The sequence below is a fragment of the Teleopsis dalmanni genome, chromosome X (assembly GCF_002237135.1).
Source record: "Teleopsis dalmanni isolate 2A chromosome X, ASM223713v2, whole genome shotgun sequence".
Taxonomy (NCBI): domain Eukaryota; kingdom Metazoa; phylum Arthropoda; class Insecta; order Diptera; family Diopsidae; genus Teleopsis; species Teleopsis dalmanni.
The window spans coordinates 96,436,764-96,454,221 of NC_051848.1; the positions used below are offsets into that span (position 1 = coordinate 96,436,764).

At 28.2% G+C, this 17,458-nt stretch overlaps 1 protein-coding gene across 1 annotated transcript; it reads left to right on the top strand.

The window, feature by feature from the left end:
* Nucleotides 1-1,929: 1,929 nt before the first annotated feature.
* On the top strand, nt 1,930-6,363 carry LOC119688950 (zinc finger protein 26-like). The gene is made up of 6 exons (XM_038103642.1): nt 1,930-2,555; nt 2,626-2,844; nt 2,905-3,205; nt 3,275-3,505; nt 3,570-3,710; nt 5,946-6,363. The coding sequence occupies exons 1-6, from the start codon at nt 1,939-1,941 to the stop codon at nt 6,330-6,332; spliced, it is 1,896 nt and encodes a 631-aa protein (XP_037959570.1). The 5' UTR covers nt 1,930-1,938; the 3' UTR covers nt 6,333-6,363.
* The last annotated feature ends 11,095 nt before the right edge of the window (nt 6,364-17,458 follow it).

Consider the following 17,458-nt stretch of genomic DNA (forward strand, 5'->3'; position numbering starts at 1 on the left):
TGAAATCTCTAGAGTCATATATATGAGGGTTTGCATTTCTGATTGGGTGGCAATAGTGGTTAACCCCATGGATCACTTCATATTTTTTGTTTCAGGGTATATTTAATTCTATTTCATTTATGTAGCTAAATTTGATTTTTAGCTTGTGTTCAGGATAGATATTTCTTGCTGCGAAAAAATTCTTCTATTTAAAGAGACATACCTTAGCAGTGATAAATATGAAATTAAAGTTTAATACTTTGTCTTATTGTATTTAAGAGTTTAAACTTTGCTAATACCAGATTATTATATATATCATCTTATTCACTTTTACAGTATTAATATAGATAGAAGTTTTACCTAGAATAAACGTTTACTAAAAACCCTCAATATCTGAAAGAGGGTTGAATCATATATTAGCTTATGCAATATACCAGTTTTAAATTCATTACCTATTAATTGATGTAGTTAAAGCCTTAAAAAGTTTTTGACTACTCATCCCGAGTACGAATGTAAACGAAAAAAATAAATGGTTGAAGAGGGGATAGGTTTGAGAACTATTCAATAGAATTTAAATATAATTTAAACAAAGATAATTTAGTTGTAAAACACATTAAATTAAAAGCCAGCTGTTTCTGTACTTGTTTTTTGTATCAAAAAATTTGCATTGTAAAAACAGATTGTAAATAAATAATATATAAAATGAAAAAGGTATAAAAATATTTTATTCTTACAAATTGAGTCGGTCTATTCAGACTTAAATACATTCCTTAATTAATATAATAGTTGCAATTGTTATAAGAAGAGCTTTTTAACTTACGGGTATCAACATTAATCATGACATAAATTTTGCTATTGAGCAATGTTATCATTGCCACTTTTATTAATGAGATATGTTATTTTTATATAAATAAGACCTTACACTTCTCTAAGTAAACTCTCAAGAACTTAGCATAAAGTTTAAGCAAAATCAATGCTAGGTTAAATTAACTTAAAGTGACAGTCTTGTACAAAACTTATTGAAGTGCACACAGTAACCAGTTGTGATATAACAAATGATACACCATCCATACATAAGACTCAAAAACACCTCAAACGTAGTAGTCCCAAATATGTAGTATACAACAGCGTCCTTTTGAGACGGCGACTCACCCATTCAAGTAGAAGGGAACCAACCTGATAAGTCTATTACCCAACAGGTCAGTTAAAAAGGGGGGTATCAATATTCTGTATCTAATCGTAGATAATTGTAGAAATTGACATATCAGGTAGAGTACAGTTGAGATTAAGGCTAACCTTTTAATTTGTTTTTTTAATGCTACTACTAAATTTATAGGATTAATATATTTTGTTCTTGCACATCCAGTATATTGACTAAAATTAATTCAATCTGTCCATTCCTTAAACAATCGTACTTAAAGATTGTTTTATATCAAATCATGCTGAATCTTTTGTATACTTTCTGAAATTAATAATATCGTTACATTATTGAGAAAATATTGGAATATGAACTATTAAAAAATTTACTGAAAAATAGTGGCAAGGTTTCTTTATCTTAATCCTGGTTAATTTCAATTTAAGTTCCAACTATTTGCAAACTACCACCTCTTTAACTCATGTATTCATCATATAATTCCTTTACGTTATTTGATTTTCAGATCCTCACGGGATACAACAACAACAGCATGTCTTTAAAATAAAATAAAAGTTATTCTTCAATAGTGAATAAAATACAGCGTGATTGAGGTGGTCTATTGTATATTAACTATATAAAGAACATTTCATATAGTCAAACAAAGTTGACTTTTCTATGCCATGAAATTTGATATATTTTTTTTTCAGAATTGCTAGAAAGTTGCTTTTAGAAATGTAAACAATTTTAATATATAGTAATCATTATATAATATTAAAAAAATATTCATAATATATATTTATAAAGATTTTTTTTATTATAGTCAAATGGCTGACACTTTAAGTACAGGAGGTGGCATGGAAATGACGTTAAAAGACAGCGGTATAGTAATCGATATGACACCGGCAGCCATTTTACAACGCAATTCACTTACTCATTCCCTCCGAAATCTACGAGAAAACAGTCCAGAACAACAGACTGCTTTAGATACGGCATCAACATCAGGTACAAGTACTTCCCCAACAAATTTTTCAACATCTCCGCCCGTAAATACATTCCGTTGTGATCGTTGCGAAAAGTTTGAAACAAATTCTCGTACAGCTTTAGTGTTACATGCAGTCCATTGTTTTCCAAGTCCGCCAGGACTTAATACAGAGGATTGTGATACAGAAAGCATAAGCGTTACACCAGTCATACAAGCTAATAGTAAAAGTGGTGTTGGAAAATCTACAGTTGAATCTCAATCCGCTACACCAAGTGTAATTTCAGTTGTAGCAAATAGCAACACAAGTAGTAATGCGGCGACATCGGGTTCTGCGACATCTAGAAAGGTATTCGAATGTGATGTGTGTAATATGAAGTTTTCCAATGGCGCTAATATGCGTCGACATAAAATGCGGCATACTGGTGTAAAACCCTATGAATGTAGAGTTTGTCAAAAGAGGTAATGTGTGTAATAATATCATAAACTTTGTTAACATTAAATGTTTGAATAATGTGCTTATTTTATATAGGTTTTTTCGTAAAGATCATTTGGCGGAACATTTTACAACACACACAAAAACTTTACCATTTCATTGCCCCATTTGCAATCGTGGATTTCAGCGACAAATTGCTATGCGTGCTCATTTTCAAAATGAACATGTCGGCCAACATGATCTTGTAAAGACTTGTCCTCTGTGCAGTTATCGTGCTGGATCTATGAAATCATTACGCATACATTTCTTTAACCGGTATACAGTTATTTTCTATATTTTATCATATAGTTTTTATTTATTAATATACATTTATAGCCACGGCATTGACTTAGATAATCCCGGCCCTGGTGGAGCTTCATCTTTATTATTTGCTTTAGAAAACCAAGCATCACAAGTGGCAGCTGCAGCGGCTGCGGCGGGTTATGTGCCCGGTTTGAATGCGGCTGCTGCAGCTGCAGCTGCTGCCGTTGCTGGTGTTAATGTAAATTTACAAAGTCACCAGAGTGATAGTGGAGAATCAATGCGATCTATGGAAAATGCTACGCCTCCAATGCACTTTTTAACGCCTCATGTAGAAATATCAACGTTATCAGATAATAGCGGAGAAATTTACAATGTAAAAACAAGATACACAATTACTTTTATTTAATAAATGTGATTAATTTTAATCATTCTAATTTTTTAGGGCGGTTCAGCAGCTGTTATGTTAGCTAATGAATCACTTGATTCCAAAACCAAAAATAGTGATACGGCAGTTGATTCAATTGTGTTGCCTCCACAGGAGCATGCAATGGACTGCAATGCCAAATCGTTGCCTTCAAGTACAAGCAATATTAATGTACGACTTACCGCTTCACCTAAAATACATCACGATAACCACATCACACCTTCCATAAGTTTAATACCCATCAAACAGGTATTTATATTTAATAGAATATAAGTTTAAAATGCTTTTTAAATTAAATTTCACATTTCTATAGGAGCCCTTTAATGATGATATGTCAAGTGACTCAAATAAAGGTGACTCAAAAATGAGTCCCTCCGCAGAACAACATAATCCTAGTGACACCAGCGAGTCAGAATTTTCTTTGACGAATAATAAATTAAACTCTTTAATTAAAGTAAGTTTTTTAGAAGAATGTATAGGAGCTTTAAAATTATTTTTACGACCTATAAATTCATTAGGCGATTCATTAATCTGAAAATTAATAAAATTTGCTTTAAATTCGGCTCTCTACAACGTCTTAAAGAAATGTTATTCGGTTAATCCTATTTTTTATTTTTTTGAGAAGAGACTTCCGAATGTTTAAAACGTTGAAAGTACTGTATGATATGAATGTTAAGTTTCTAATTATGAATATATATATTTATTACTGTGTATATTTTTATATATTATATGGGTTATATTTTTAATGTCTTAAATATTTGTGTACACATATAAGATGGGGTATGTGACATGTGAACATTTAGAAATTGTATACATATTTTATACAGATATCATGTATATTAGTATTATGTATATATTTTATGTATATTGCAATATATATAGTTCTTTATATATTATTTATATTTTTTCGTATAAAATATTTATATTTTTTATATTTATTATATATATTTTTATAAATATACATTTTTATACAAATTTTATACATATATTATTTTTATTATTTCATATTCTATGCATATTGTATATTTTTTGCATATTTTATGTATTATACTTTTTATATTAAGTATGTATTTAAGCATTACCATCTTCTTCGGCATAGTCCTTGGAGAAACCTGTCCTTTATACAAATCTAATCCAGTTCTTTCAATCCCTGGTTCTAGTTTGTTGAATTTGTTATCACATTGTGTAGCCATTTGTTTCGATGTTTACTTCTACATCTTCGGCCTCTGATTGTTCTGCCAATAAAATTACATTTACAGTTCTTTCATGGAGCATACATTGTCCTCAATATATTATAGCGCAGAATAGTGCGGTGTGAAAAAATATGTGGAATAGAAAAATTTACTAAAATCCGTTATGGAAATTTTTTTAAATATAAAAGAATTATTTAATTTATAAAAATAAGAACTACTTAATTTGATTTAAACCTAGCAATAGATTTACATTTTTTATCTATTTGTCATGTGAGAATTATAACTTATTTAGCTAAAAAAAGTACATAACACTGAATTAAACATTTTTGAATGTTTCGGATTTTTTCATGATTTAAGCTATTACTAAATAGAAAACAATTATCGAAATATAAATTAAATTCTTTATAAAAAGAAGTTAATTTGTTTTAAGTAAAATTAAAAAATATTGTATGATTCTATATCCTAATATTTGGACCACTTGAATAATTGAAAATATTCGTATTAGATCCAGATCCGTAATTTCGAAATATACGAGTATTTACAGATTATAAATTATTTGATGCAAAACAAACTATTCAGATAGTTGTGAATTGCAACAATAATTTTTTTTATTTATTTTTAATTAATTGAGTTTCTGACCAAACATTCGAGTAAAAGCTGGCTTTGTGATAATTAACTAATGAGCACTAACTCAGAGCTTTAAATTTGGCAAGATACGAGCTTAACCTTTGGTACTTGCAGTCTCAAAAAATTATTTACGAATAATTAAATATAAGAAATAATTTCAAGACCAATTTGGCCAAACTCGTACAGCTGCATGGATAGCCAAATAAATTAATTAAAAATAAATTAAAAATTTATTATTATCGTTTTGTTCTTTTTTTATTTTTGGTTTCTTTTCTTGTTACTTTCTTTATTTTCTTGTTACTATTAACTAACTTCATAAGTATTATTAAGTAACATTTTCTAAAATTGTAGTTCATAAAGTCAATATTAATTTTAAGTATATGTTTAAGTATCTTATTAAATTATGTTAGCTTATAAAGTTAATAACTATTAAGTTAATGGTAAAGTTAATATGTTATTTTTTAAAATTGAATATTTTATACAAAAAAATATATATGTAATTAAAAATTATTACCAATAGTCTTACTTTATAGTCTTACTGAACCCTCTCTTCTATGAAGTAGGCTATAACTAGTATATGACTCCCAACTTATGTGATGAAACATTTCGAGCTTGTAGTATTTTCTGTTGCTCATTTATTGTTTACGTACAAATTATTATTAGTGTCAGGGCAATTTTTATCGCTTTTTGGTCCAAGTCAATTTTTCCTGAATTTATATTATTTTATAAGGAGACACCGCATATAATGATTTATATTATATTACTATATTTTAATATTTATATTATTTTTATATATCTTAATATTTTCTATATTTTAATATATCTTAATATTATACTATAGATTTTATTAAATCGTATTTATATTTTAGGTATCACCATTAAAATCATTGTTGCGAGAGGATCTAAAGAGGAGAATATGTGCTAAAGCGAATAATCGTATAACTCGAAACGCTCTTGCTGTAGAAAATAATAATCTCAAACAAGGTACATCGAATAATAATTCCACATGTAATTCTACGCCAATCTGTAATGGTACTATAACATCATCGGGTCAAGAAACAGAGTTAACAATTCTGAATCGAAAACAAATTTTAACGTGCCTTTTTTGTGGCATTGAATTTCCTAATGAGACTCTTTACTTCCTTCACAAAGGCTGTCATTGCGAGAGCAATCCATGGAAATGTAACATCTGTGGAGAACAGTGTAACAACGTTTACGAATTTAATTCGCATTTGTTGAGCAAAAGTCACCAATAGCAACCAGTTAGCGCCGCTGTTGGAGACATCGGTAGGTGCTTTAATAGCTAAACAAAACAGGTAACAAACAAAAGCATAAGCATTAGCATAAAGCATAAAGAAAGAGATTTGTGGAATAGTCCAACTATGTATATTTCCACACGGGCATTGGCAATATTATTTTTGTGATAGTCGTTTCATATTACAAGAAAACTATACAATTATATAAACTAAACAACAATATAAAATAGCTCATTGCACTTATATTATTATTTATTTATTTAATGTACAAATGCATCGGAGGTAGTGATGCAGTAAGCGAGTATGCGCAATATGTCGTTTTATCATTTAATTAAAAAATCTTATATGTGATAATACCATAGAAATGATTATTTTCACTACCTTTTATTGTCACTTATCGCTTAACACACTCCAAGTAGTAAGTGAAAAATGCAATTAAAGCGAGAAAAAAAAAGTTTTTCAATTAATTTAAATAGTAAATTGTTTTTACAAGAGTCACTTAATTACTGAACTAAATAATTAAAATATTACTAGTGCTGGTCAACTTTTAACACGTACCTTGATGATATATTCTTTTGAATACAAATTTCAATTTTTAATTAAAAAATATTTGCAAAAAAAAATGAAAAGATTCTAGTATATTAATTTGTTAGCAAATTCCATTAACCAAAAAGTTTTTAACAATAATGAAAAATTTAAATGTAGGCAATTCAAATAGGTAAATACTATATAAATATAAATAAATAAATATATTAGCGAATTTTATTCTAAAAAAAAAACAATCAAAATATGGAAAAAAATATTTTAAATTAGAAATTGTAATATTAATTATATTTAAGCGATATTTTTGTATTCAAAGCTACGTAGTTACCTATAGTACCTTTCTTGCATTAAGAGAAATCTTAATATTTACAATTATACGTAACGTGACGTAAATCTTTAAAAGGCAATAAAATGCAATTTTATTAAGTTTAATTATAATGGCAATAATTTTTATTATAAAAAAAAAACAATATAAAATATTGTAAAAAATTAATGCCTACAGATATAAGCATGTATAGGAATAAATCGGGCAAAAAAATTAGTATAATATGTACTACATTTAAAGACGTATTTTTATTAGAGTGTATGCACCATTGAAGGCCTTGGTACAGGCTTTAAATTGTTATTGTTTTCAGAGTTTTAAAAAAGAATTATATAAATACATATACATCTATATATAGATATAAAGAATATATATATATTTGAAATATATTAAGTTGATATACGTTATATGGTAAACTTAAGTATATAATAAATCTTATTTATATATACATACTTCGGTACATACAATTAAATTAGCGTTTAAAAAGCGTTACAAAATATTTTAGTCTAGAAACTAGACATAGCAAATTGTTATATATACTCGTATTTGTATTCTTAAAATTTAGTTAATAAACGCGATTCAAATTCGTACATTTTCATATTGACATCCGTCCAAGAGTTCACTCTTAATGTTGTTTTGTGAACAAAATGTAAAAATGAAGTGAAGAATATGTGAACTTTTTATTTCATAAATTTTAAATATACATTTTTATATATTACCATAGTTTATAAAAAAAAAATAATTTGTTGACATATTTTTATCGTCGTTGTTTCGTTAAGTTTTGCTTCTGCATAATTGCAGCTTTTCTTTTACATTAATCAAGTTTTTTTTCCTCTACATAAAATTTTTAATTCTAAGGGACAACAAAACTTTTAATCAAATTTTTAATTAATTTTTAAAGAATTTTAAAACAATTTTTAATTAATTTTTAACCAATTTTTATTTTTTTAAGCGAGACTCTTAATGGTTTTTTTTCTGTGGTGTTTTTTTTTCTCTTACATATTTTATGTTAAAATATATTACAGTATCACTTATCATACACACATCAATAAACAAATTATAAACAAAAAAAATAATTTAATACCAGACTACAAATGAAAATCGTTTAAATAAAATAAAACCAATTTAATATTTAATATTTCATTCAAGTAAATAATTGTGAAAAACTCACTTTTTACCCCACACATATTTATGTATTTTTATGTTTGTTCAAAATTATTAAAACCGTTGTTAAAAATAAACATAGCAATATTCACACACAAACAAACTCTATATAGCAATAAAATTGTTAATTTTTAGAAATAAAATTGTTAGAAGAAATGAACAACTTTTTGTCTTTTGATTTTTATTCCTTGTTAATTTACCAAGTCTAAATCCAATCAAATTATCATAGATGTTCAAACGGTTTAAAACCTTTAAGATCTCTTAAAGAAGGAATTTAAACCGACAATTCTAAACCCATTCGTATAATCATACAAAACTTGAAGGATTTAAAACCTTCAAGATCTTTTAAAGGAGATATCTTAACCGACTTGTTATACGAAACTCGATTGAAAACTTTCAAAGAACGAGGATCTAAACCAAGTCTCAACCCATTTATATTATCATACAAAACTCGAAGGAATTGAAACTTAAAAAAATTCTCTTAAAGTGGGGATTTTAACCGACAAATCTAAATCCATTGATATCGTTGTACAAACCTCGAAGTATGCAAGACCTTTAAGATTTCTTAATGGAGAGTACAAAAGGAAACAGGCTTGTGATGCCTTAGCCTGCTATGAATTGATACGACGAAATATTTCATATACACACAAATATATCGATGCTAAAATGTCGTCTTTTAATTCATCATCTTTAAAGGATTCACTACTCGCTATAATAAATTTGACCCCAATACCTTTCAGGTTATAAATATTCTAACACCACCAGCGCCCTTGGCAAGACTACTACGGTATCGCCTATCTACTATCGAGATCCATATGAAAAATTCAGCAGTTGCTATCCTGCCAATTAGCGGTAAGAAATGTATGCAAATGCTCTCTGTGGCACCACCGATTATTATGTACTGCTCAATATGATCAATATGAACTAAGTAGTTTACTTAGCTACTTGAACGTAAGAAGACTTAATAAAAGGTAACGCTACATTTTTGTCACTCTGGACGTGACTTCACCGATTCATCTTTAACGCCGCTACTATCATTGGCAAAGTTTTTTCTAATCTTAGAAATAATTATTACAGACGATTTTAGGCATGGCCTACAAAGCGCGCAGTGATTTGGTATTTAATGCAATCATATCGAAACCGTGTCTGGTCATTTCCAGTTATCATACATTTAATCTTATAGTAATAGTCAGAAAGTGACATTTGAAAGATTTTAACGCAGCTGCTGAGACTACGCTACGGAGGCAGCAGTAATCGACAACCAACAGTTCTTCTAAAATCCCGAATGGAATTTTCTGGAATATACCGACTACGTAAACTTTATATAACTCAAGTATCGATGCTTAATTTATTTGGAATTTATAAGCTATTTATATAATAGTAATAAAGGTTTATATTGTATTTCGTGGCAATATATAAAATTAAATACGTGATGTATTTTTTGATGTCATATATAGACAAACAAATTATAATTTTATTCAAAAGATTCTTTATTTACTCTAACATTCTCTTCTTAAAGTCTATACACTTATTCCACCATTTAAAGGTAATAAAAATTTATAGCAATGTATATTAAAATACAACTGTAATATCATACAGTCATCACGTTTGCATTAACTTACATTCAGTGTTATTTATAATAAATCGTCTCCTTACTGTATAAGTGTCAAAATGTAGCACTTAAATGAATTTTGCAAGCACTTTTCAAGTGTATCATAATAGTTACTACAACCCTACAAACTTTATTTTTCGGGATGAATTGTATAATTGGTTTATATGCAAAGGCCATCGAAAATAGAATCTATTACTATTAATTTTTCCATTGGTTTGGTATGAAAGATTATTTATTAACACTTGTTATTTTTAAGGCTATGTATTTACTAGCCAAACGTTTATTTTAAAAACAATAAATGCTTGTTTTATCCATAATATCTTAATTAACAGTTGCTTGTGTTTAAAACATCTTGTATTTGTTTTTATGAATTGCATATTTTAAATAAATTTCGTCTAAAATGAATAAAATTCTAAAAATTCACAATCTCTACGTAAATAAAAAAGGTGCTTGAACAAAGCTTTAAAGTTGTAACTGGTAGTATTTTTTAAATGAGCACCATTTGAGCTGTAAATGAATATTATAATGAATATCATTATATTATAATATAAAAATGTTTGTATGTTGACTATAACATCGATACCGATAAATATAGATTTAGACTTGAATAAAAATTAATTAACATTATGTCAATAGAAGAAATTATATATATATACACTAAATCAATTATTTTAAGTGAAAATAAGAAAATTGCGACGAAGGAATTGAAAGAATGATCCAGCAGTCACCATTTCATCGTCTAAAATAAAATTGGAGTACTTGATTTATTAATTCATCGATTATGCAGTCGGTTACAATAATTATCAGTTACCTGAAGATATTTCCCCAAAACTACCTCTTATTATGAATCTAAACTATATTATCCTAGTATTTGTATTATAATCGCACAACTAATCGGTTACCGACAAAGGAATTACGCTGTATGGAAATCGTCAACTCTCTCGACTTTAAGGTAACTAACGACAGCCGGATTTTAGTTAAAATCAGTTAAAAGAGATATCTTTTTTAACTTGTATTCACAACATATTTTAAATTCACATATATTACACACTAACACTCATTCTTTTAAACATGCCATCGTAACATCTATAAATTTATTTACTATATGTTTGTCATAACAAAATCTCTCCAACTGGGTTGCTACTAAAACAAAATTTAAAAATTATTTTTTATTACAGTAGATGGAAGACAGCGAATATGAGATTCATACTTACTCAAGAAGACATAGGGGATAAGAGATGATAAGGGATTTGGATGCAGTTGTGTAGTGGAGGCCAGAAGTGTACAGTTTGAGCCTTTTCACGAAGAGGCTTAGAAATTGAAAGATCTGTTCCTTACAGATTGAAGAAAATCAGATAGTAGAGGAGAATCATGAGGAGAGTTACCTAAAACAGTATTATTGATGAAAAGAAACAGAAGAAAATGAACTGCAAGAGTGACATCGCAATGTGAATGTGAAGTAATACTAATGACAGTCTCAATACCGATTTTCAATAATTTAATATTAAGATTTCAATAGAAAGGGATGAAACCGAAAATAAAAGACCAAAATAAAAATTTTGGGCAGAAGATAATGGACACTAAAGAATTGAAATGGCTACTATTAACTTAGCATATAAAATTTGTAAACATCATTATAAAAACTAATTTTTTTTAAATTTTATAACTGACTTTTTTAATTACTATCTTAGAGATAATAATTGATTAAATATTAAAAGTATGCTTAAATAAGAAGAGCTTTTTTACGTGAACTGTACGTATACAGTATACAGTATAATACAAAGAACTTCTTTGTACTAATATTTAAATAATCATGACACATATCTTCTTTTGATAAAGTTGTATAATTTCATTATAAGCATCTATAATCAAGTAAAAAATTAAAACTGGAATCATTTTTTGATTGGTATATTAGTCGAAATCGTGGGATAATTCGATAAATACATAAAGTTTATCTTTCTGCACTGCGACCAGCTTGAGCTATTGTGCACCCCTTTGTATTTAGAATTTAAAGGCGTTAGTCTGTGTAAAGGAACCTAGAGCAACTCCAACCAGGAGGACAAAATCGAGTGCATGATTAATGAATCATAACTGACCTTTACAAGTGTAAATCCTCTTAAGATGGGAAAGGTCTTCTTTTCAGCATTTTTCTTCAGCGGGTGCTGAATTGAAAATCTTTCTATCAGGAGTATATTCATCTCTTCATCGATATCGCTTATTGGTCTATTTTTTTTCTTGAATACTACTAATGCCTTTTCATTTTACTTACTTACTTATTTGGCCATAACAGATGTGAATCGTCCTTGCTCATGTCCAGTAGTGCCCGCCACCCAGCCCGATCTTGTCTTGCTGTCTCCAATTGTACCGGACGCGTTCTCTACTGTGTTTTCCATCTGCAAGTACCGAATCAAACATTTTTCTAGACGGATCATTTTCTTCCATTCGCACAACATGACCAAGCCAATGAAGCCGCTGAATTTCTATGTGCTTAACAATGACAATCGCACATCGTTTCATCTAATTTGATACTCGTCGCGAACGTGTAAGGGACCATAGGTCTTCCGGAGAATTTTTCTCTCGAAAGCTCCTAACGCCTTGTCATTACTATTAGTGATTCTCCAAACTTCTACACCAGACATGATAAGTAGGACAGCATAATAAAAGTTTTGTAAAATAAGTTTATGCTTAAGTATAATACGAACTCTGGTTTCCAGATAAAAACAATATTTCACTACTTTAATTTTATAGTTCTTTAATAGCTCAATTTTAATGCAATCAGCAGATTAGTTTGGTGATAGGAAATACTCTTTTTTGTCAAGCGGTTAATAAATTTATTATTATATTGGTACCGTTTCAGGAAATGTACAATAAAAGCACCCTTTGAAAATGGATAACAGCCTTAACACCATGAGGTGATATAGGTTAAAACTTATTCTGATTTATTAATATAGTTTAAAATTTTAATAAAGAACTTAGATACTCTCATAGATAATTCTTTGGATATAAAGGTGTGACAATATACAATCCATAAATCAAGGGACTATATAGGCTTGTTTATTAACATATTTAACGATTTATTTATAAAGTTTATTTTTTATTACAGAAAATTTGTATTAAAATAGTTATGCACCCTTATCGATAAGTCTATTAAATAAGTAAGTCGAACCACATTACATGTGTTTGAAGTACAGGTGGTATGACTGTGAGATTACAGAGGTTAGAGTTTGAGTTCATTGTTCACCTCATGTTTTTGATATTAGAAGCTCTCTAGGATCAATTTTCTTCTTTTTTTGCTATTGTTTTTAAATTTTTTTGAAAATCATAAAAAAAACTTCTCTGATTGCTTTATTGATTATTTGTAGGCAGTTTTTAATATTAACCGAACTTTACCTTTTGAATATTAGAAGCTCTCTAGGATCAACTTTCTTTCTTCTTTTGCTATTGTCTAATTTTTTTGGAAATCATGAAAAATCTTCTCTAATTGCTTTATTGATTATTTGTAGGCGCTCTCCCATAAAATCTATTTGATGAATGTATGAGTGGTATGACTTACAACCTTAAAACTGTGAGATTACAGAGGTTAAAAATTTAGTTGATATGTTAAGGAGTTGAGGTTTTGTTTAACTAAATTTTTAATAATTAATGAACCTTACTTTTTTAATATTATAACTTTCCTTCTTTTGTTATTGTTATTCTAATTTTTTCGGAAATTATAAAAAAATCTCTGATTACTTTATTGATTGTTTGTTTGTTCTCAATTTTATTTGTACCAATAAAATGCCAAACGATAATGTCGATAAAATTAATTTAAATGGAGCACCAAATAAGTTTATAACGATTTGATTAACTGAATTTTTGCTAGGTCAACGTCGGCAAAATGGTATATTTTCTTTTTATTACATATATTTGCAATGAGACTTCCCACACCAGTTCCGCCCGCTATCATCTGTAAATTGTTAAGAATACTATTTACGTAGTTGTAGTACATTTTTTTGAGAAGAAAAAAAAAAGATATTAAAATAATGTAAATGTAATACAATGAATCTGTCCATATACATTATTACAGGCAACGACATGTTTATTGTTAAGTGAATATGCTTTACAAAATATACAAAAATGATTGTATTATTTATTGTATTATATACGAATATACATTAGGTATTACGGTAAAGCAGCTGTCCCGCTCTGACAGAATGTATTCGCTTCACAATGTGCGGGAACACGGAGTCTAAGCATTGGTGGGTAGATAAATGCGGCGTGTGAAAATACAGTAAACAGTAGCATATTGTGCGCATGAAGTGGGGGAGGAACCATCAAAGAAGTAGTCATTATTATTTCTGTGGTATTAGTGGGGTTGTTCTAGAGAAATTCTTTTATCTTTGCTGTATGTATAGATATTCTTCTACAGATAAGAAAAGATATTCATGCGCATTAACCTAATCATTTTTGTATAAAATTGTTAACTTTAATTAAAAGCAAGTACAGTAACAATATTCTAAGATTTTGTTGAGCAAAGTATCATTGAACCACTCAATTTGATTGTGATTTTGATATGAAATATGTACGAGAAACCCGATTATTAATTTCATCGCCATCATTTGAAATGTGCAAAGTTTGAGTTTGTAAATTTATTTATAAAATACATAACTAAAGATATTATTTATTTTCTTCGAAATTAAAGTATTCATACTTTCACACATGAGAATGTGTAATATTTTATATAAAATTTCATAATTTTTCCTATCAAAATGTATTACAGGTCACAGTTAGAAAAATTCTAAATTATTTTCAAATTTTAGTATTTAATATTTATTATTTAATTATTTTATAATCTAAATTTTTATATATTTTTGAACTGGTTAATTGTTTAAATCAGGGTTGTCCAAAGTACGGCCCACAAGTCATATACGGCCCGCGGTTAATATATGTGCGGCCCGCAACATGTGTTTAAAATGATATATTTTCTTGTTACTTATATTTTGACTATAGTCTGAAGTCATTATTTTTATTTAATAATCAATTCCAACTACATTAATAAATTTAATCCAAAAAGTCTAAATAATTTTATTATCATTTCATATATTTTATATAACAACTATTCAGATCCTTCAGAAAAAACAGTCTCAACAAGGCTAAAGAAAATGAATGTTATTATATGAAATTTATCTTATCTTTTTTATTTTCCTCTAAAAAGTAGAAAAAAAAATATCTTAACTATTAAGTTTTCTCAGTAAAAATAATATTATATAAAATATAATAAGCAGTAGTGTGGGTACGTCTTGTATCACTCAGTATGGCAGTATGGTTTATCGCTCCTACAGATTTCCACCTTTAAAATAACAAAAACCGGTAAAGTGAAGATTAGAAGTGAATTTTATTTTAAATCATAAATTTAATTTTTTAAACAAATTCGCACTGTCAAACTTCAGAACTATCAATGTTTAAAATTGTTGATTTAAACTTTAAATCACCTCTTCAAAATCAATAACCTTAACAATATAACTTCAAAATGTGAAAGACTTTATTGTTCAATAGTAGTAAAAAATAGGATCTTTAAAGTCTTAGTTTCAACATATTCTACTCATATGAAGACAGAGACAAACAGATCATAAGCAATAATTAAATGTTTAGAGAACTTGCAAAAGATTGATTCAACAATTAATATTAGTTTAAATTCAATTTTAAATTAAAACTACACAAATTACATATTTACTTTAAAATTCTAATTAATTTTAATTTGTATTTTTTAAAAGTTAATGCTTAGATTATTTATCTGGATAAATTTGGGAACCAGGTCAATAGCTCTTTCTCACTAGATTCTTGAACTTTAATAGTCTCTCGATCAAAAGTAATGTATATTGAAATAAATGCTTTATTATATGACTGGTGTCCAAATTTTTAAATGATGTGTAGCGTTCACGGCTAGCCCTATATATACAATATATACTAAACCACTATATATACCACTATATACTATAGTGGAGTTCTAGGGGCTAGAGGCTCTGTAATTATCTACCAACTTAGCCTTTTTATTATGTAAAAACGTATTTATCGATTCTAGTCTTCACTCATATGCGTCAATATCGTCTTACTATTGCAAAAAAAATTTCTTCTTGCCGTTTTGCTGGGAAGCTATAGCATTTCTGAAAGTAAAAAAATATATTTAATACAAATATATACATACTAATAGACAGCCAAGCTGTTTTAAAGTTCTTGAGTTTATCACCGAAATCACATTCGGGACAGTTTTTGATACATTTCCTGGACAAATTTCTAAACAAGATGTAGCCGCAGTTTAATTTTTCTCGACTCAGTACTTCCCGGTCATAGAAATATTTTCAGAAACTTCAAGACCGACGAGCTGGCCAGACGGATTGCTTCAGATGATGATCACTGCTTCAGATGACCTGAAAAATATGGGCGTTTCGATGACACCATGCAAACATTTATTAAACCCATTCTCTGCTGAACAATTTAATAAAAAAAGGGAACACGAAACGATATATTGTCATTTGTTGCAAGTTAACTGCGTTCTTTTAAGAAAAAGTCCAGTTTCTCATTGAGATGCCATGTAAAGATATCTGTCTTGTAGTCGATTTATTGACGGGTCATAGATGACTAGAGAATTATACTAGAAATTAAATCTCTCTATTCATTTTTCCTGTAGTAGTTGTGGAGAGGACGATGAAAACACCTCACGGCTGCTTTATTACTACCATGTCATGCGCCGATTTATTATTTTAAAGGCTTCATTTTTTCAGTATCTTGGCCTATTTCAGGACCTTCTTCTAAAAAGTATTTTAAGCTTTGTCAAAGATTCAACTACTAAGTAAGACATTACAGCTTTGCTTCTATCGATTCAAATGTTATATAATTTTGGCAGTACATTAATGACAGTACCCAACCGACTCATATAATAGCCTATAAATGGCGTCACTACAAAAAGGAACTTAAATAGTAATAAATACTGAATAGTAAAAGTAACTTCTGTATATTTTGGACTCAAAATATTGATACAATATACATATATTATCGATTATATATGATAAAAAACTTTTTAAAAAAATTGAAGGTTTTAATAAACCAATGTGTCTAGATATCCATATTAGGTAAATAACTTGTCCTTAATTAATTTGAAAACCGTATTAATTCCACGTTCCTCGTAAATTTGATAAACCCAGTTAAATTGTATATTCTCTGAAAAGCAATAAATAGCTAAGTTTCTTTAGTAAAAAATTTTAACCCAGGTTAAGAAGTTTAAACAGATATCTTTGCCTAAAATAATATCATTGTTTTAAAATAATTCTTACATAATTTGTTTTTATAAAGACTTAACAGATACCAAAACGAGAAAAAATTAATATACAAAATACATATAGCTATAATGGCCTTCTACTTAAAAATATTTATATTTTGAAATCTCACTTTAAAGATTATAGACAGCTCCGTCTAAGTCAGTTCATTAATCGTCATCAATAGCAGGAA